The 22036-nt window shown below is 41.0% G+C and overlaps 1 protein-coding gene across 1 annotated transcript in view; it reads right to left on the bottom strand.

The window, feature by feature from the left end:
• Positions 1-3105: 3105 nt before the first annotated feature.
• LOC132835153 (eukaryotic translation initiation factor 4E type 2-like) overlaps positions 3106-22036 on the bottom strand; it is a 41621-nt gene continuing 22690 nt past the window's right edge. Inside the window, exons 4-7 of the mRNA XM_060854486.1 lie at positions 11912-12016; positions 11664-11816; positions 8245-8381; positions 3106-3855 (exon numbers count right to left, since the gene is read on the bottom strand). Of these exons, the coding sequence (XP_060710469.1) occupies positions 3816-3855; positions 8245-8381; positions 11664-11816; positions 11912-12016 (435 nt within the window). The 3' untranslated portion in view covers positions 3106-3815. The remainder of the gene's footprint in view (positions 3856-8244; positions 8382-11663; positions 11817-11911; positions 12017-22036) is intronic.

Genomic DNA, 22036 nt, shown 5'->3' with positions numbered 1-22036 from the left:
GTCTTAGAGAGAATGGTAAGGGATAAGATTTATGAACATCTGGGTAGGAATAACGTGATCAGGGATAGCCAGCATGGTTTTGTGAAGGGCAGGTCGTGCCTCACAAACCTTATTGAGTTCTTTGAGAAGGTGACTAAGGAAGTGGACGAGGGTAAAGCAGTAGATGTTGTGTATATGGATTTTAGTAAGGCGTTCGATAAGGTTCCCCATGGTAGGCTAATGCTAAAACTACGGAGGTATGGCATTGAGGATACATTAGAGGTTTGGATTAGGAATTGGCTGGCTGGAAGGAGACAGAGGGTAGTAGTTGATGGATTATGTTCATCTTGGAGCGCAGTTACTAGCGGTGTACAAGGATCTGTTTTGGGACCATTGCTTTTTGTTATCTTTATAAATGATCTAGAGGAAGGACTTGAAAGCTGGGTAAGCAAGTTTGCGGATGACACAAAAGTCGGTGGAGTTGTGGATAGTGAGGAAGGAAGTGGTAGGTTACAGCGGGATATAGATAAGTTGCAGAGCTGGGCGGAAATGTGGCAAATGGAATTCAATGTAGCTAAGTGCGAAGTCGTTCACTTTGGTAGGAATAACAAGATGATGGATTACTGGGCTAATGGTAGGCTACTTGGTAGTGTGGATGAGCAGAGGGATCTTGGTGTCCATGTACACAGATCTCTGAAAGTTGCCACCCAGGTAAATAGTGCTGTGAGGAAGGCATATGGTGTACTGGGCTTTATTGGCAGAGGAATTGAGTTCCGGAGTCCTGAGGTCATGTTGCAGTTGTATAAGACTCTGGTGAGGCCTCATCTGGAGTATTGTGTGCAGTTTTGGTCGCCATACTTTAGGAAGGATGTGGAAGCTTTAGAACGAGTGCAGAGGAGGTTTACCAGGATGTTGCCTGGAATGGTAGGAAAATCTTATAAGGAAAGGCTGAGGCACTTGGGGCTGTTCTCATTGGAGAAGAGAAGGTTTAGGGGAGATCTGATAGAAGTGTATAAGATGATTAGGGGTTTAGATAGGGTAGATACTAAGAACCTTTTACCGCTAATGGAGTCAGGTGTTACTAGGGGACATAGCTTTAAATTAAGGGGTGGTAGGTATAGGACAGATGTTAGGGGTAGATTCTTCACACAGCGGGTTGTGAGTTCATGGAATGCCCTGCCCGTATCAGTGGTGAACTCTCCTTCTTTATGGTCATTTAAGCGGGCATTGGATAGGCATTTGGAAGTTATTGGGCTAGTATAGGTTAGGTAGGATTCGGTCGGCGCAACATCGAGGGCCGAAGGGCCTGTACTGCGCTGTATCCTTCTATGTTCTATGTTCTATGCAGCTTAAGAAACAAGTAACAAGGACCATGTTATGAGTTGTCTCTGCAATGCTGCTGTAATGAATCAGTGAGGGAGAAGTCTAAACAAATTGCACCAACTGTGTGTTCAAGGCAATTCAGCTCGGAGACGGTCTTTTGATTTGCTTTTCTACTGGTACCAGGAGAGCTCAGCATAGTAACAACTTCTTGATTGGTTCTTGGGCAGGTGGCTACAGCCTTATGTATAGACAATACAGCAGGAATATTTAGCTAGCAAACAGAAAGCATCCCTCTTTCTTTATCCCCCTCCTCTGATTGGAAAAACAGAAGAAAAATCCCTTAAAGTTAGGTATCTCCCTCATGTTTCCTTCGTTAACCACTCGCTTTGCAAATCCTAGTAAAAGAGAAAGGGGGAAAGAAATCACCTTCAGACTCACTGAAAAGGCAAATCCACAACCCATTGAATGAAGACTAAGAACAGGTATAACCATAACCTTTCAGCATTAATAAAAAGAGTCAGAAGAAATCAAAAGGAACAGAAAGAAAACAATTTAGACACCTGTGGTCCACACCAGTGCAAGGAAACTGTTTACAATTTTTTGTTTTTATCTACCCATTATATTCACATCTTGTTTCTGTGTATGGGGATTTTTAAACAGGGTACAGTTCAAGTTATAGAATCATAAGTCAGCAATTCAGATTTCTTTTTGCCGTTGGTTAAAGGCAATTTATTTGCAATAAATTGTTATTTACTTACTCTTGGAAAAAAAAATCCTGCTGTGCATTTTTTTTAACCTGAGATAAGACAGTTAGATAGAATTGGTTAATTCGATGGTCAAATTTTTATATTTACGATGATTTCTGGAGTAGTGTGGCTTGACTTCCAGTGCATTACCACAGTGAGTCGTGTTAAAAGACAGTTAAGGTGGAGAAAACTTGCAAGGCTATAAGGTTAAAGGCAGGGGAATGAGACTGCCCGGATTACTTGATAAAGAGTTGGCAAGGATGTCACATTCCAAATTGCCTCCTTTTGTGTTGTCAAGTCTCCATTGTTCTAATGTACCAAAAAAAACAGGAATTGTTGGAAAGCTCAGCAGGTCTGGCCACATCTGTGGTGAGAATCAGAGTTAATGTTTCAGGTTGAGTGACCTTTCCTCAGAACAATGTTACATTGACAGCACTTCCTTTCCGTAGAAGGATAAAATTAGCAACGAAAAGGGAACATTATCAGCTTCAAATTTCCTTTCAAGTCACACAATATTTTGACTTGGAGCAACAGCAGAACAAGTATGACAGCAATTCAATGCGTCCACATACAGCTTTCCAGGGCATTCATGGATTAGCAATAAATGCCAGTTCAACCACCATCAAACAAAATAATTAGTGCAAAGGAGCAAACAATGGATTGGAGGAAGTTAAGGATGGAGGTCAATGTGCACCAAACTCTAATAGAATGGCCTAGGCATCACTTGTGGCCCAAATCACTTTCAGTATCCTGTGCCTTTGGATTTTATTCATGTCACTGGAGCTATGATCCAGAATGGGTTTTTTTTCCATTACTGATTGCTCCTAATAACAGTCCTTACCTTGACCTCATCTCCCAGGTAAAGGTAGCAAGGGGATGTTATGGAGCTAGCTGGTCTCCAATTGGCATTTAGACAAGATGGACAATTAAAAATCTAGAGTTTAGGCCCTTGACTCTGTGGTATAAGTTGGAATGCTAGTGAGATCGGCTGTGAAGTAGATTGAGATTGAATTTTCAGTAAAAGTCACTGAGGTATAATGACACAGAAATAAGTTAATGGGGAGAACGTCACTTTCTTTTATTGTAGCAATACAATAATTATGCAATTTTTGGGTGGGGGGAACAGCAGCACTGAAATTATTTTATGGAAACACAGGCTTAACTCTGTAATACCTAACTTTTGTTCAGTGGTAAACTATTTATCTTAAATGGGTAAGCAAATTTCCAAGGTTAAGAAATTTAATACTAACATGTTAAGTCCCTTCACAAAAATACCAACATAGCATAATTTCAATATTCATTTTACAAATATATATTTCTAAAAGATGATATGCATTCCAATCTTTGTTTCTTCACTGAAACTGAAACTTTAAAGGCCCAGTAATTGAAGGATTAAGCTGAAAAAGCTAATCAGATTTCAAGGTGATAAATTTAGTCAGGATCTACCAATGGAGGTAGAGAATGGGTAATGACAGTCAAAGTCCTGCAACAACAGCCAGTCTCAGGACGTGTCCTCCCACTCTTATACAGCTGACAAGAAACCCACTAAAGATTTCACAATAAATCGTTGCCCTCCACAGAGGGAAAGGATCTGCACAGAAGTAAAATGTTTATCATTTGTACTTGCAATTGCCCAACAGGCAACAAAATAAATTCATAGTGACAAGGTGTCTACCACCAGTCTGTTTTTCAATGCCTTTTGACACTCCACTGCTGTAGTTCAAATGTTATGCCAGACTGAGGAGTCGTGCACTGTGGAATTCTGCATTATACTGCAATCTTCGTGTTCCGAAAGCTGGAGTTGTCCCTGAAATGACAGAGGGAACAGTAATTTAAGGCAGAGTCGAGGAAGACAATGAAAGGATTCAGTGACCTATCATGTGACTAATTACATTGATTGTGATTGGAAAAATCACTCGTAATACCGGGTGAACTGTAAAAGATTGTTTAGAAAGCATTAACAGCAATAGCTATTATTTACTAAGATTCATTCACATTTCCATCAAGCACCAGGAAAGAATATCTGCTGAGCAGCAGGTGAGTACAGAACACTGATCACGCAGCACTAGGCACTCATAAGCAACTAGATGTTCATTAAAGGAGAACTGGGAGCCATTAGCAGATTACAAAGAGCTGATGCTGGTGACAAGCAGTAACTTAAATAATAGATTCAGAATCAGGTTAGCAATAATCTAAAATAGTCTAGATCCTTAATCCATTTGATTTCTGTTTTAGAAGTGCAATGTGAACTTGTTATATTCCCTTGTTAATTACGTAACTACGTTCAAAGTTGTATATTACAAAACGTCGTTTCAAGATAAAATTCAGTCCATCGAGCTTCTGATTTGAGGGAAGGTCTGACAGAAATTAGTATCCCATTTAAAACCAAAAGCTTGGTAATATTTTCAAGTATGTTCTACAATACAATGTACAATACAATACAGAACAGGAACAGGCCTTCGACTCACCAAGTCTGCAATGATTCCTACTCCTTATTTAGACCTGATATTTATGCCTTTTCATGATTTCTATCCCTCTATTCACTTCCCATTCATGTGTCTATCAAGATACATATTAAACATTATGAATGTGCCTCCACCAGCAGTGCACTCCAGGCATCCAACAACCGCTGTGTGAAAATATTTTCCTACACATCTTCCCTAAAGTTTTCCCTTTTCACCTGGAACCTGTGCCCTTTCATAGCTGACCTTTCTACCCTGGGAAAAAGCTTCTAACTGTCCATCCTATCTAAGCCCCTCATAATTTTGTCGACATTTATCAGGTCGCTCCCTCAGCCTCCGTCCTTCCAGTGAAAACAATCTAAGTTCACCCAACCTCTTCCCAGAACTAAAACCCTCCAGGCCAGGCAACATCTTGGTAAACCTCTGCACCCTCTCCAAAGCATCCACATCCCTCTGTACTATGGTAACCAGAATTGCATGCAATATTCCAAATGTGGCCTAATGAAAGTTTTATACAGCTGTAACATAACTTGCCAACGTTTATACTTAATCCCTGGCCAATGAAGGCAAGCATCCCAAATGCCTTCTTGACTATCTTATCCACTTGTGTTGCCACTTTCAGGGATATGTGGACCTGTATGAACAGGTTCCTCTAAATGGCAATGCTCATAAGGGTACTGACACTTATTGTAAGATTTGCACCTGAATTTGATCTTCCAAAATGCATCATCTTGCATTTGTCAGGATTAAACTCCATCTGCCATTTCTCTGCCCAAAGCTGCAACCTATCCATATCCAGCTGTAACCTTTGACAATCCTCTACACTATCTGCCACGGCACCAATTTTGGTGTCAGCTGCAAACTTACTAGTCAGACCACCTACATGTTCCTCCAGATCATTTATATATTACAAACAATAAAGGTCCCAGCACTGATCCCTGGGGAACACCACTAGTTACTGATCTCCATTCCACAAAGCACCCTTCCACCACCACTTTTTATCTTCTTTGGCAAAAGCAGTTTTGCATCCATCTAGCCAGCTCACCCCAGATTTTATGAGACTCGACATTTTCTACCAGGCTATCAAGAAGTACCTTACCAAATGCCTTACTAAAGTCCACATAGACAACATCCACTTCCCCCATCAATTATTCTTGTCAACTCCTTAAAAAACTCAAACAAATTGGTGAGACATGACCTTCCCTGCACAAACCTATGCTGCCCAAATCCATTTGTTTCCAAATGTGAATAAATCCTGTCTCTCAGTATCTTCTCCTATATTTTCCCAACCACTGATGTCAGACTCACCAGCCTGTAATTTTCTGGATAATATGTTCCCCCCTTAAATACAGGGACAACATTGGCCATTCTCCAGTCCAATGGAACCTCGCCTGAGGCCAAGCTGATACAAAGATATCTGTTAAAGTCCCAGCTATTTCCTCTCTTGCCTCCCACAGTATTCTGGGATGGATCTCTTTAATATCTTTCAAAATACCCAACATGCCCTCCTTCATTATGTTGACCTGCACAAGAGTATTCATACACTTTTCCCCAGCCTGAACATCCATCAAGTTCCTCTTTGTGGTGAATACCAATGTAAAGTGTTCATTAAAGATTTCACTCATTTCCTTTGGCTCCACACATAACCTCCCTCCTTTATTCTTGAGTGGGCCTACTCTTTTCCTAGCTATCCTCTTGCTCCTAATATGTGTATATAATGCCTTGGGATTCTCCTTAACCATACTGACCATGGGCATTTCATAGCTGAAATGTGTTGCTGGTTAAAGCACAGCAGGTCAGGCAGCATCCAAGGAACAGGAAATTCGACGTTTCGGGCCAGAGCCCTTCATCAGGAATTCATCCTGATGTAGGGCTCTGGCCTGGAACGTCGAATTTCCTGTTCCTTGGATGCTGCCTGACCTGCTGTGCTTTAACCAGTAACACATTTTCAGCTCTGATCTCCAGCATCTGCAGACCTCACTTTTTACTACTACATGGGCATTTCGTAGCCCTTTTAGCCCTCCTAACTCTCCATTTGAGCTCCTTCCCACTTTCTCTATATTTTGTAAGATCTTTGTCTGTTCTTCCTTGCCTAAACCTTAAGTATGCTTCCTTCAGTTTTGACTAAGCTGATAATATCCCCAGTCATCCAAGGTTCCCAAAGCCTGCCATTCCTGACCTTCATTTTCAAAGGATCAGACCGGTCCTGCACTCCAAATCAACAGGTCTTCAAAAGATTCCAACATTTCAGATGTGGATTTACTGTCAAACAGCCACTCCCAATCCACAATCTCCAATTCTTGCTAATTCAGTTATAATTGGCCTTCCCTCAACTTAACACCTTCATCCGAGGTTCATTTTTGTCCTTATCCATAAGTATACGAAAACTTATGGAATTATGCCCCAAAGTGCCTCCCTACTGAAACTTTGATCACTTGGGCTGGGCTCATTTCCCAATAGTTACCAATAGAACCCAATGGGTTCAGTCTGGCACCCTTCCTCATTGGACTACCCACATACTGTTTCAAAAAAACGTTCCTGGACAGACCTAACAAATTGCTCCCTATCCAAACTTCTAGCACTAAGGAAGGCACAGTCAATATAGGGGAAGTTAAAATCACCCACTACAACCCAGCTATTTTCATATCTGCACTATTTGCTAGTCAGCCTGCTCAGAGATGTCATTGCAAGTGGGACTTGAACCCAGGATTCCCCAGCTCAGAGCTAGGAACACAGCCACTGCACTATTGTGGCTAAGAAAGGAAGGAAAGGAGTGTCACGCATTGGCTGGAAATCAAACCCAGGCCTCCCGTGTGGCAGGCGAGACTCTAGCCAAGAACCACCAATGCAACCACCACAAACTGAATAACATTAGATTTTATAAAAATACTGACACTGAATTATGTCCTTTATCCAAATATAAACAAACTCCAAAAATCAAGGATGATGAGAAGGTAACAGAAAAGCTACCAGGATCACCACAGCTACGATGTTCCATGGACCATCTGGCACCATATATACCCAACTGTTAATGCAATCTTTACGAAAATGATAGCTTTGTTTCCAAGACGAATGAAAACTAATCTTAAGGTGAGGGGGTGGGCAAGGGGGTAATGGTCATTCTGATGTTGTGCATAGCTGTCCCATCTATTTTGGCTAGAAGGATTCAAAATGGGTGATTGACATGGCATAGATTGCAATCCTAGAAACATCAACAAGTGCACAGAGCTGGGGGCACTCGTCAGTCAGCTGCCACTTTCAGATGGAAGATGGAGTAGGTGAGGAAGAAGAAGTCCCAAGAAGCCCTTCAGCTGAAGATCAGAATGTTGCCTCCTCAACTTCAATCTGTTATGGCTTTTCTATTTAGTATACCATATCTAAACTGTTGCATCTTAGAAAATAAAACAGTCTGAAATTTATTCCAATTGGTCAATTGTCATTATTAGGCAACAGTGGTCTCAAACCTGAAAATCTTAGAGGTCAGTCAGAAATTATACAGAGTCTATTAAGGGGTAGAACCTTCAAGTACATTCCATTTTGCATACTTCAACAGCACTGAAGCAGTCTGGATGGTATCAGCTTAACTTGGTGCAAACTAGGAATGATATCAGAGGCCTCTCTAATTAACAACATCCTGTATCTGGGCTTTGAGGTTACTCAGGGCTGCAGGGAAGCTTTTAATAAGTTAACTACCATTCAATTCTCAGTAAAAATCCACATTGAGCCAATCTTACTTGATACTGTCTGTATGTGTCTTGTACTCCATTATAGTGCTAGGTGGTAGGTTCAATACACGACGCAAAGTGTCACGTATCCGAGCAGTAGTTGCTTGATCGCTGGCTGTCTTGTTCCACACCGAAATTATATCTTCCTGCCAATGAATAAGTTAAATAGGAACATTTTTCACACAATAGTTACATTTCTGAACAGACTTTCCTATAAACAAAAGCTTTTCTTCATGATCTCAAATGTCAAAATGCTTTACAGTTGATGAAGTATTTTCTGAAGTGTAATCACTACACAAGGCAGACAATTTGGACAAAGAAAGATCTCAAAGGTAGCAGTGGAGCATTGGCCACTTAATTTGTTTTAGTGGCATTGCTCGAGAATAATCATTGCCCAGCAAATTGGAAAAACTTTTGGTCATCGTCATATACTATCACAGCACTGTTTACATTTAATGAATTTTAAAAAAGGCCTCACTTTGACTTCTCACATGAAAGATGGCAACTTGTACAAAGAAACACCAGCTCAGTCCTGCAATGAAATATCAGTTGATGCGACGTCTTCATATCTTATAGTTGTGCTTGAACTCACAACGTCTGACCTTTACACAAATTATAACATAGCGGTTTACCAGGTCCAGCCTACATATGACTCCTGACTCACAGTAATGTGGTTGACTTTTAATTATCCTCTGGGCAATTAAGAATGAGTAATAAATGCTGGCTTAGCAAGTAATGCCCTCACTCCAGAATGAATTTAAAAAACTCTCTGCAAATCTGGTTATTTATATTGAGCAGGACTATATCACTGCAGTTCGCTAGATTTTGCCAGTGTAATATCAGCCTGTATGAAGTTTAAGTTTACCTAATTATTGCATATGAAATGCAAACCTAACCTCTTATTGCTTCCATTCTGCACAAGAGAGGAAATGAATGTTCCGTGGAAACTGTTGTTTGCCACAAAATCAGCTTTGGGTGAAATTAATGGGAGTAAGTTCTGCTGAGTGTTGTGCTAAGTACATTTTGCATTAATGTTTTCTGACTAGCAAAATCGAAAGATTTGCAGAGAGTTTTTTTAAGTCTTTCTCGGGCGAGGGCATTACTTGCTAAGCCAGCATTTATTGTCCATTCTTAATTACCCAGAGGATAATTTCAAAGTCAAAATTGAAGCCCCCAAGCAGTTAGAAATAAATTATTTTTCTGAACCACAGGTAGCAACTTGTCCAAAACACCATTGTCCATGATCAAATCACTCATGCCTGATAATCTACAATGACTCCTCATTTCTCAACACTTTGAATTTAAAAATCATTTAATTCATGGCCTCAAATCTTTTCCCACGTTATTGCAGTCTGGTTTTGCAATCTCATGTACATTTCTATCTTTGTCAGCACCCCAAAGGTTTTTCAGTCGTGACCACATGTGCATTTCTTCCAGCTCATCCCACCACTGACCTTACAACTGTTGGAATGTGGAATCTCTTTGAAACTGTGCTGAATCAGTATTCTATACTTGTGCAGCATGAAACATCAGTTAACTGTGCCACATTAGTAGCTGGCTTTCCACAAGCATTAATAAAAGATTTAGCCGGTGCCACACGACCCTATCACTTCGAAGGAATGGAAGCTAATATTCAAATGGGGATGAGCAATGAGACCACAGCGTAGTTGTTGATGGGTAGCTGCCCACGGTCACTGGCTGAGAGGATCTAGACAGATGATTGACACAGCAGAGATAGCCAGGCCCCAAAATAATGCATACCAATAGGGATAGGTGGGGACAGAGAAGTACAAACTGGGGGGACAAGCCTCCATCCTTTTGAGGGAAGATCAGAAATTCCCTTTCGTTAGCTCAAGGGGAGAACAAAGAAGCTGCTGCCAAAGACTATTAAGATATCTGACACACGGGAGTGTGCTGTCTCTCCTCCTCCATTTTACATAATGGATTCAGGATCTGTGATACATTCTCATCTGTCATAGGTCGTATATTTCCTTTCCTTGACTAATTAACTAATGGGCCATATCTAAACTGCTGCTTCTCAGTAAATCAACAGAAAACTGCTGCAAATTGTCAATTGCCTTTAACAGATAATTGTGATCATGAATCTAACAAAATCAATGCAGTCTTGTATTTCCTCAAAGCACCCATCCACTTTTAACAGCACACTATAAGTCCTTCTTGAAAGACTTCCAATTCACCCCATTAAGCCTCTCCTTGTAATTGTCTTGGCATCTGTTTCTTTGCTTTCGCGATAGCACCTTGGAATTTTGTACTATGTAACAAATTTTAAATTATGCACAGACAGAGAGATCCGAGATATCCAGATATCCAAATTTTAAAAAAGACATACAGGACATTTTTATAAATACAGACAGTAAGTAGCTAAGTGGTTCATACAAGCCACAGTAAGATGGGGCAATTGGCCCCTTTCTGTGCGACACAATCTATGATATGAAGGCAAGTTCCTGTTTTTAATCTGATTTTTAAAAACAATTTAATGTCAAGTATATTTGTGAAACTGGCAAAGTTTATATGCAAAAGTCACTCCCATTTGCGTTTTAAACTGTGAAATGCTGCATTAAGCCGTTTAATCAGAAAATCAAGGAGTTCTAGAGAAGCTTGTTAATAAAAAGCTGCTTCTGCCTGCAAAGCAGTTCAAATTGTGTTACAGCTCCCAGCGCCCATCGGATGCTTAAATACTCTATGATATTGTACACTTCAGAACTTGAATAACTGTTCATGCATTGAAAGAATAAGCAATAACTCTTTCTGCAATGAACTTTCTCAAGATGAAAGCGACAAAGACAAACTGTTACACAGAGACTGAAAGCAATTAACCACATCTTGGTGAGATTCTAAAAACAAATCTGCTCTGACACCTGCTTGATAAACTGGATGCTTTACTGCCATAAAGGACAAGGACTGCCCTGCAGAAGAATTTAAGGAGTTAATCACAGAAAAACTATGTCTTTGAACAGACAGTTAAGACAAAGGAACAAAGAACAGGGGAACTACTTCTGATAGGAAGATAAACTACAGACTTGAGATCTCAAGGAAAGTAATTAATATTGGGGATGAAAGAATCTATCGAATCAATGATAATGTCACAGCATAAGCTTGAAAGAGAGAAAATTGTATTAGAATCAAACACCAGATCTCCACCTTTAGCAGAACTCTGAAGGACAACTTTACCTAAGGATTGAACACTGGGGGAATCCTGGCCAAATTGCATAATTGATTAAGTAATAGCCAAGTTGGGTTGCGAGGTTTAATTTGCTTACTTAGTCTTATTTTGGTTGCTAGATGCAATTAAGTTTAAATCATTATTTCAGTACTTGATTGTCTGTGAGATTTCTAAATAAGCAGCTGAATTAAAAGTAACTTGTGGTGATTTATCAACAACCAACCCATTGTCACCAAGCACGCACCTGAAACCGGATCGACACCACAACACCACAGATCTCTTCTCCAACCATAAACTGCTCTCCCAACATTGCCAAAATAATATTCTCCCAAAACCGGGATGCCAGGCCTTTGCGTAAGCGTATTATCCATTTACCACCATTTTTGTTGGCCTCATCCTGTATTGAGACAAATCAGATATTATGTGAGACTTTTTTCTTGGATGCCAATGAAACAAAGGCAATGGTTAAATTCTCTGATGCATCCTACTCACCTCCCACATGGGTTTGATGCCTTCTTTGAAGAGGTGGAAATCACTATGTCCAGTCAAGTCACCCGGCCGCACCAAATGGCTATAGAACCTCCAGAACTGTTCTACCTGGAATTCAAAGTTACCACTAAATGATCAACATTAAATGACATTTATATAGTCTACTGAGTCAGATATGTGAGGTGTTAACAGCATAAAAAGGAATAGTTAGCTAATCTCAGTCAATTCCTTGTAAGCACAAGCTGCTGTAATGTTAAACATACAAATACAGAAAAGAGAAGCAGGAATATGACAGTTAGCCCGAGTTCCAGGGATTTATTGATCTTTAATCGCATCAATTTCCTCAACACAATTTCCCTACTTATACTGATTTCCTTAAGTTCCATCAGTTCCTCCCTCTCACTGGACCCAATACTCCCCAACATTTTGAGGATGTTATTTGTGCCCTCCTTTCTGAAGGCAAATAATGTCCCAAATAAAGTAGTAAAGAAGTCCCAAGGTGCTTCAGAGAAGCATTATCAAATAAAACCTAACAGAGAGGCACAGAAGGAAATATTAAACAGATATTAGCTGACCACAAGCTGATGGGGCATTGCGACGATATGGGGTAAACTCTCCTGTTTACTGTAAACCAGCAAACCAGAAAAGGTTTATCCCGTGCAGTAATCTGTGAAAATTCAAGAGGCCAAGGATTATTTAAAGTAAAAATTGAAAAACTTTATTTCTGGAAGTAAAACAGAGAATAATTAACGACCAACTATTTACAACTCCTCTCTAACTTATCTTTTACCTTCCCTTCTGTAATACTAGTCTGATAAAACTCCCAATTTCAACTTACAAAACAAAACTTCTTATCTCAAAACTAGGCAGCTTTCAGTCTTCTCTGTATTCCGGTCGTCTTTTTTCCTTCTTTGAGATTCTGCTTCACAGGTAAATGATCAGTAAAGGTACCTTTAAGAGAGCTATTTTTCAGACAGTCTTTACATGCGGGTAGCTTGGCAGTTCTCCTCACAACTGTTCAATTTTCCCTGGTCTTATACCCACAAAGCATAGGACTGTGTCACTGGCTTTTAAGATTGTCAATATACTAAATTAGAACTGGATTGCAGTTTGTTATTTCTCAGGGTATAATTTAAACTGATTGACCTAATTCAAATCTGTTTTGTCATTTCCAGGCAACCAACTGTCATAACTGCCCCATTAGGTGGAGCCCATGTTAAAATGTATATTTTTTCAGAACACTTGCTGCTATCAGATAGTTTTTCCTCTCTTTTAACTCTTAAAGGTACAATACACTCACATCTTCATAACAGGTGCCTTAAAAGGAAGATGAAGAGAGAGAGGAATGTTCCAGCGCTCAGGTGCCAAACAATTAAACATATCTGTCAATAGTGAAGCAAAGAAAGGCTGGAAATCCATACAGGCTGACATACGGAAAGGTGATAGAGATCCTTCACATTTCTAATTCTCCATCTGCTGCTTTCTCGCAAAAGCACTACATTTCTCAGGCTCTCTCAAAAAGCTCTGCCATTCAGATTTATTTGCATAAAACCAGGGCATCTACCACACCCCTTACCCATATCAAATTGGTAGGCTGCACAAACACTTGCATCCCTTCCAAGTACAAGAACTTTAATTCTCAGGGCCACAAACTTTCATCTCTTTAACCATAATCAATTTCATTTGTCTCAAGCAGGCAGAAGAACAAAATTAAAAATCTGCGAATATAACTTTTGTCATGCGACATTAATCTAAATAATTTCTGGCAGCAATAAAGAATCAAACTTTTTCTGCAAATGGAAATAATGGGAACACGTTGTTTGCTTCTCTTATCTGTTGCATATCCTCAAACTTCGGTTTCTTTTTAGAAAATGGTCAATAATTGGTCACCCATCCTTTCTGCTTTAGACACCTATTCATGAATCCACACTGTGAAGGTCTTAATATATTTGTTCATGGGATGGGATATCACTGGCTGGGCCAGGATTACTACCCTTCTCTAGTAGTCTTTGAGAATGTGATGATGTGCTGGCTTTCTTAAACTGCTGTTGTCCATTTTGTACAGTGCCATTCGGAAAGGAGTTTCAGGGTTTTGACCCAGAAGCAATGGTGACACACATCCAAGTCTGGACGTGAGTGGCTTGGAGGGTAACTTAAGATGGTGGTGTTAATATGTATCTACTGCTCTTATCTTTCTTGATAGAGGTGGTCATGGATTTGGAAAGAACCATTTTGCAAGTCTTCAGTCCATCTTGGAGCTACTGATGAGTGTCAATGGTGGAAGGAGTGAATGTTTGTGGATGTGGTGCTAATCAGATGGGTTGCTTTGTTCTAGATGATCTGAAAATGTGTTGCTGGAAAAGCGCAGCAGGTCAGGCAGCATCCAAGGAACAGGAGATTCGACATTTCGGACATAAGCCCTTCTTCAGGAATCCTGAAGAAGGACTTATGCCCGAAACGTCAACTCTCCTGTTCCTTGGATGCTGCCTGACCTGCTGCGCTTTTCCAGCAACACATTTTCAGCTCTGATCTCCAGCATCTGCAGACCTCACTTTCTCCTTGTTCTAGATGATGTAAAGTTTCTTGAGTGCTGCTGGACCTGCACTCATCTAGGCAAGTGGGAGTATTCCATCACTTTCCTGACTTGTGCCTTTTGATGGCGGATAGGTTTTGTGAGTCAGGAGGTGAGTTAGTCACTGCAGGATTCCACATCTCTGACCTGCTCTTTTAGCCACAGTATTAAAATGGCTGGTCCAATTTACTTACGGGTCAATGGTAACCCCCACCCGACCACTGTTGTTGATAGTGGGAGTTTCAGTGATGGTAACTGCCATTGAAAGCCAAAAGGTGATGATTAGATTCTCTCTTGTTGCAGACTGTCAGTGCATGGCACTTGTATAGCCTGACTGTTACTTAGCACTTGGGAGCCCTAATCTGGATTTTGTCCAGGTCTTGTCACGTTTGGACGTGGACTGCTTCAATATCAGAAGAGATGAGAGTGGTGTTGAACATTTAATCAGCAAATATTCCCACTTCTGACCTTCTGACGGAGGGAAAGTCATTAATGAAGCAGCTGAAGATGGCTGGGGCTAGGACATTACCCTCAGAATACTCTGCAGTGATATCCTGGAGCCAAGATGACTGACCTCCAACCATCTTCCTTTGATTGATTGACTGATTGATTGATTTATTGTCACATGTACTGAGGTACAGTGAAAAGTTTTGTTTATGAGCAGTATAAGCAGATCAGATGTGCTAGGTATAACTCCAACCAGCAGAGCAACACTCCCCTTCAATTCCCATTGATTCAAATTTTGCTTGGGTTCCTTAATGCCACATCTGGTCAAGTACAGCTTGGTCTCAAGGGCAGTCACTCTTCTCTCACCTCTGAAATTCAGTTCTCTTTTCCATCTTCAAACTAATGCTGTAATGGGGTCAGGAGCTGAGTGGCCCTGGCTGATCATAAACTGACTGTCAGTGAGCAGGTTATTGCTAAACAAATGCTGCTTCTTAGCACTGTTGATGACACCTCCCATCACTTTACTGATGATCAAGAGTAGATGATGGTTTGGAAACTGCCTGGATTAGATTCATCCTGCCTTGTGCGTGGAAGCCATTTTCTTGGTCATGCCTTACGTCCCGGTTAAGGAACATTTTGCTGGAGATCCCTTCACCTTGCTGAAAAATAGTACTTGGCATGTCGCTGTAAGAGGCTGTCTCTCACACATAGCTTAAGACCAGAAGATGCTTTCTCACTGTGGTGTACTGTTGGTGTGTGTAGCTTAGCTTCTCTTTCTCTACGATATATTGCAAATGTGTGTTGTTCCTCTAATTAAGGATACCTTTCCTGGAATTGTTACAGATCTCTATAAACAGCATGTTAGGTGATAACTGTCAGTCCTGTTTACTTGTAGACTGTGTAACATCTTTTACGGCTGACCCCCGATTCGGTACCTCCTCGGACTATCCTGACACTTTTTAATTAATGATCAGCCTGTGTTTCAGCTCTGTCTTGCTTTTTATATAAACTTGTAACTTTTGGTTCCTCAGAGTTCTGCCGAACCATACTTAGGACAGTAGTCTCCCTATGATGGCTTTTGCTCAAGGTCTGCCTCTAGAGATTTAGTTCAACAACTGGCATTAGCCAGCTGGATCCCCTTCATTATGGGGTCTTGCGCAGACCTAAATTAGTGCCTTCAATACTTTAAACTGGTGTATGAGTAAATGTGAGTATTGTGTGGGGCTAATCAAGATTGCTACAACTGGTTAAGTGCATGATCCTGACCTGAGCCTGCAGACTGATCCCTTGAGGCGAGACAGAAGACTGGAAAGATCGCTTTAAATTAGCAAACTCAGGTAAGTGTTTAACCATGACCTGAGCGTGCAAGCTTATCCCCCGAGGTAAAATGGAAGATGGACAGATAGCCTCTCTAAATTTCTAAAATCTTGCAAACTACTAACCTGAGCCTGCAGACTAATCTCCTGAGGCAAGGCGGAAGATGGACAGATCTAAATGTTTAGAATTGCAAACTCAGCTGATTGCTGGGCTTGGGGAGGCCTTGAGGAACTGACCTGGTGCCAGTGTTTGTCTTGTTGGTTTGTTTTGCTGTTTGTCTTTGTTTGTGTCTTATTCATTTGCCTGTAGGTGACTGTTGTGTATATGGGACTTGGGAGGTGAGGATGGGATCGAATCACTTTACAAGTAAGACTGAAGTGCCAGCCCCAGGAACAAGGCAATCTTGTCCTGCTGTGCAGGTTGGACCCTCCACACCTTTTGTCCCCTCAGAAGGGACAGTGAAACGCCATGGTAAACATGCGAAATGCAATACTTATGGTAGGAGATTCCCTTGTTGATTTTAAGAAAGTGGCTAAGAGCCATCAGCCCCTCCAGTTGCATCGCGGTCAGCATCCTGGGAACTCTTTCAAAACCCTCCTAACATACTGGCGCTCTATTTCCCTAAGTCCCCCAAATGCTGTTGTCGTTTCCCAAACGAGGAGGAAAGCTGACCAGGGACAGAATGCTGTTAGAAACACTGCTACAGTTTGCGCTACTTGACCACAAGTTACTAGTGTAAGTACTCAACAGGGTCCTAATATCTGGATAGCACTTGTTGGTGAAAGCATCTCACAATTTGCAGAGATTGGTAATAAAGAACTTGCTTGCCCCACGCTTATGATGGATGAAACTCCACCTGACAAGCCCTGGACCCACTCCAAGATCCGGGGCATGTTTCATGGGCGGCACAGTGGCACAATGGTTAGCACTGCTGCCTCACAGTGCCAGAGACCCGGATTCAATTCCTGCCTCAGGCGACTCTCTGTGTGGAGTTTGCACATTCTCCCCAGTGGGATGGGATCGAACTGCGTGGGTTCCCTCCTGGTGCTCTGGTTTCCTCCCACAATCCAAACATTTGCAGGTTAGGTGGATTGGCCACGCTAAATTGCCCGTAGCGTTAGGTGAAGGGGCAAATGTAAGGGAATGGGTCTGGGTGGGTTGCGCTTCGGTGGGTCGGTGTGGACTTGTTGGGTCAAAGGGCCTGTTTCCACGCTGTAAGTAAGCTAATCTACTCTAACACTCCTGATCCACTCTAGTGCTCAACATTTTTAATTGGCTTGTACAAAACTGCAGTATTTATAGTTGCTTGTCTCAGGATGTCCAGACTTTAATGAATTTAGCCTACTATTTCCCCCGGGTCATGGTCTAATGCAGAGGCACGGACAACTTGGCTTGAAAATATTGTTCAAATTGAAACTCCTTAATTTTGACTGTTCTGGAATGTGAATGTTTCATTACCCTTACAAATAAGAAATCAATAGAAACTAAAAACTGGAATAGGGAAACATTGCCAGAGAGAGAGAGAGAGAGATCCTCTCAGCTCTGAGTCACTGAAGCTTGCAGAGTGGTTAACTCTTTGTAGTCTGGTTTGAATGCACACTTGTTTGTTGGTGACTGAATGTTTTTGCTTTGTTCCCTGGAGCTCGAGATCTGGTAATGTTCTTCTTATAGACCATGAGGTCAGTACGGTCAATTGCTAACTAGTCATATTTTTTCGTGAAATTCAAATCAGTTTACTATGGCATAAGACAACATTACAATCTAAAAAAATGCGTTTTCCTTAGATTTTTTGCACCATTTGACACCAGTATAAACCTGCTCTCAACCTCTCCATAATTTCATGTTACTGCCAAAGATCAATTTTACCCCTATCATCCCTAGGTGTCGGTCTAATTAAAGGATTGACTAAAGGCAGTAAAAGCAGTAGCACTGTACCCTGGCCTTGAGTGAGGAATGATTCTATTCCAGGATGAAAATAGGTGTCTGCTCATTTCTTAAAAATAATCTAAACCTAACATTGAGGGCAATTGCCTCAGACTTTAACATTTGCTCATTAAGTGGAGGAATTACAGTGAACTTTCAGACTCGTTTGTTTTCACATAATTTTGAGACTGCTGCACCTCATTTGTATGTACGGAGTGCAAGTCGTAGCTTTATTCTTTATCAGTTTCCCTTCTTCACTGAGAGTTGAAGTTCCAATTCAACACTATTTTGTGAGGAAAAAAATCATGTAACAAAAGTTAAGGTGCAGTTGTTCATATATGTGCCTTTGGATTAAGTCATCATTTGTGCATAAGAAGCATTTTGTTATCATGGGAGTAGAGAATACCTGATTAATGCAGCTACAGTCATTTCACACCCTATAATACTATAAATGAGCAATGACTGATCAGAACCGCTTAAGGAACCAAACCTGGGATTTAAATTGAGAGACTAGAACCATGTAATTATATTGGATTACAGGGTTGGAAACTGTGCACATTTTATATTGTAAATTTGGGTTTTAAATAATTGATTTCCATTTATATTGAAGCCTCCAGACAGAACTCATACTCAAAAAGAGGAAACTTGTGATTTAATAAATTGAGTGCGATATGCACAATTTCATGTCTGCAACACTAAGCAGCTTTGAGTCATTTCTGTGATTTTAGAATCTGTTTGTTCTTATTAATTAACTGTGAAATGTTTTAGTCATTTATTCCATTTCAATTTCTCATTAACAATATGGTTATATTAGTCAATATGTTAAAACCGTTTGTATTAGTCCAGAGTTACATAATCTGGATTAACTGGCAAGATCACTTAGTTTTTATACCTTCACACATTGTCAGTGATCTGTGTCTTTGTCTCATGATTAGTTGAAAACATGGCTGCATTGATTAGTGTTCACTTGGACCATCCCTTAAAACAATTGAGTATTGTACGTCCAATTAGCAATGGAAGTAGGCAATACAATGGTAAGTGTAAAAAAGAAGGGGGGGGGGGCGGGTAGCATCCTGAGCCTATGTCTGGCATACCAATATTATTTAAGGTTTGGGATGACATTGATATGGATGAGGAATGGGGATTTTATTCCAGGATACTCACTGAGCCTCTAACATCTCCTGAAAGTCCCCAGCACACCCCCTTATTATAAACCTCCCCTTACTCTAAAGATGAAGGGTCCAGCATAGGTAACCGGTATCATTGTTGACATCATGGGGGTGAGTGGCCTGATCCATCTGTAAACAGGGGCTATCTTGGAAAGCAGAGTAATGTTAATGAACCAAACCCCTGCTCGCAAGGAGAAACCCGTCCAATTAGATCAATATGTTCGAAGGACAATTCAGATATATAATGCCACTCCTAGGGCCTATACGCAGTTATGACTGCAGATCACTTAATCCAGTAATTAGGACGAGCCTTACAAAAACCTGTAAATATTAGTGATGTACTGAGCAACCCATTCCTGGCAGGACCGTTGCTTGGTGGGCCCTTTCACCTGCCTGTAACTTGATTTTCTAGAATTATCTCAAGTACATTGTTACGAATATTGTCTAATAATAGTAAGTGCATATAGTAAATGAATCAGACCCACCCCAATGACTGAGAATATTGTCACAACAGTGGTGGACAAGTGGGAAATACCTGCATAACTTAACCAAAACTCTTCAAAGTTTACAGTCACAGGTATGCCAAGCCTAAGAATTGGCACCGGGTAAAATTGAAGCCTAGGTGGGAAGGCCCGTGTCTTGTGAGTTTCCACCCGCACAGCGGTCAAAATCAGCGGAAGACTTGAGTGGATGAATGGAACTTGATGAAAGAGCACCGTCTTAGAGGGAACCTTGCTCCTGATGGCTCTTGTGAAGATGGGTGGGCTCATCACTCGAGTCTTGGGGCAGTGCCCTCCTACAAGGGCTTATTGTCCTTGCTGTTGTCCTTTTGTACTTTTCGTGGTCCTTGCTGCTACTGCTCACTGCTGCCACCCTCCATCACATCATCAGCCTGGCTGGTCAAAATCCCCCTCGCAGCAAACCCCTGCACTGGCACAGAGTCTGGATTCCCAGCCCTAATGGTGCTGATACCTCAGATTCTGAGGACTAGCTGTCCAATTCTGAGCCTCCCCCTCTGGACAATCCCCCTGGCTCTGGATACATTTCCCTCTTTTGTTGAAAATCCTGACCTGCTTCTTTGACTAAGAAAAGAAAAAGGAGGGAATGTGGACTGTGCCTTCTGTTCTGGTTAAGGAACTATTTTGTTGGAGGTCACCTCACCCTGCTGAAGAATAGTACTTGGCATGTCGCTGTAAGAGGCAGTCTCACACATAGCTTAGGTCCTTTCTCACTGTGATGCATTGTTGGTGTGTGTCGCTTAATTGTTCAACCATGCCTCCTCTGGTTAATTAGCTTCTCTTTCTCTCTACAATATGTTACCAATGTGGGTTGTTCCTCTAATTAAGGACATCTGTCCTGCACCTGTCACAGATCTCTGTAAACAGCATGTTAGGTGAAAACCTTCAGTCCTATTTAAATATAGAATGTAAAGAATCTTTTAGGGCTGACCCTGAGAGCTGACCCCTGATTCAGTACCCCCTCGGACTATCCTGACACAATGTAATTAATGGTCAGCCTGTGTTTCAGCCCTGTCTTGTTTTTCTATTCAAGTAATCTTGTAACTTTCTGTTGTACTTCGGAGTTCTGATGAGCTATATTTAGGATGATGATCTCCCCATGATGCATCGTGTAATAAACTGGTTAATGCTCAAAGTCTGCCTCTAGAGATTTTCTTCAACATTTTGTGTACAGAGTATACCTGGGCAATTTTCCACATTGTTGGGTAAATACAAATATTGTAGCTGGAATAGCTTGGCTAGGGGTGCAGTTAGCTCTGAAGCACATCTATAGTACCATTACTGAAATGTTGTTACAACCTTAGCAGTATCCAGAGCCTCCTGTGGTTTCTTGATATTACGTGGAGCAAATTGGCTGAAGACTGGCTTCTGTGATGTGGGGACTTTCGGAGGAGGCTATTATGGTTCAATACATGGTTGCAAGGAGACAATTCAACCATTAGCTCACTGCTACCCAAGTATACCAGACTAGGAGCTGTGGCATATTAGTGTTTTGTTAAAGTACAGATTATGACATGTTAGTCTCAATAAGAGTTAAACTTTTTGACTGACAGGAGAACTCTGCTTCCTTCAGTCAATACGAGCTATTTGTTTAAGTTCAAAGATATGTTACTTATTAAGTGTCTCAAAATCAAATCCAGAATTTAACCATATGTCATCAGATTTGGCACAATTTGTCAAACAATTTACCACAGATGAGTATGTTGATACTCTCTTCCTGTTACTAATAAAATGAGCAGGGAACAAGAGAAGGTACTTGGCCCTTCAAGCCTGCTCCACCATTAATAAGATCGAGGCTGATCCCATTTTTAACTTCAGCTCTACATTCCTGCACATCGCTGATAATTTTTCATTTCATTGATAAAACTATTTATAGATTCTGCACCCAATGCCTTTTGAGGAAGGGAATCCCAAAGACTCTCAACATTCTGCAAGAAAAAATGTTTCATCTGCCTTAATTGGGGTCTAGTCATCACTGACTCCATAAATTCCACTGTCTGTCTGGCCTTTCCTCATAAGACAATCTGCTTATTCGAGCTATTAGTCTAGTAAACTTCTTAGAACTGCTTCCAATACATTAATATCCTTCCTTAGGAACGGTGACCAGGACTGCACACAGTAGTCCACATATAGTCTGTATGATTTAAGCATAATTTCCCTATTCTTGCATTTAAACCCCCTT

This window comes from Hemiscyllium ocellatum, chromosome 44, assembly GCF_020745735.1.
Source record: "Hemiscyllium ocellatum isolate sHemOce1 chromosome 44, sHemOce1.pat.X.cur, whole genome shotgun sequence".
NCBI classification, from domain to species: domain Eukaryota; kingdom Metazoa; phylum Chordata; class Chondrichthyes; order Orectolobiformes; family Hemiscylliidae; genus Hemiscyllium; species Hemiscyllium ocellatum.
Note: the sequence above shows the minus strand (reverse complement) of the source record. Positions and strands in the feature narration are given on the sequence as shown.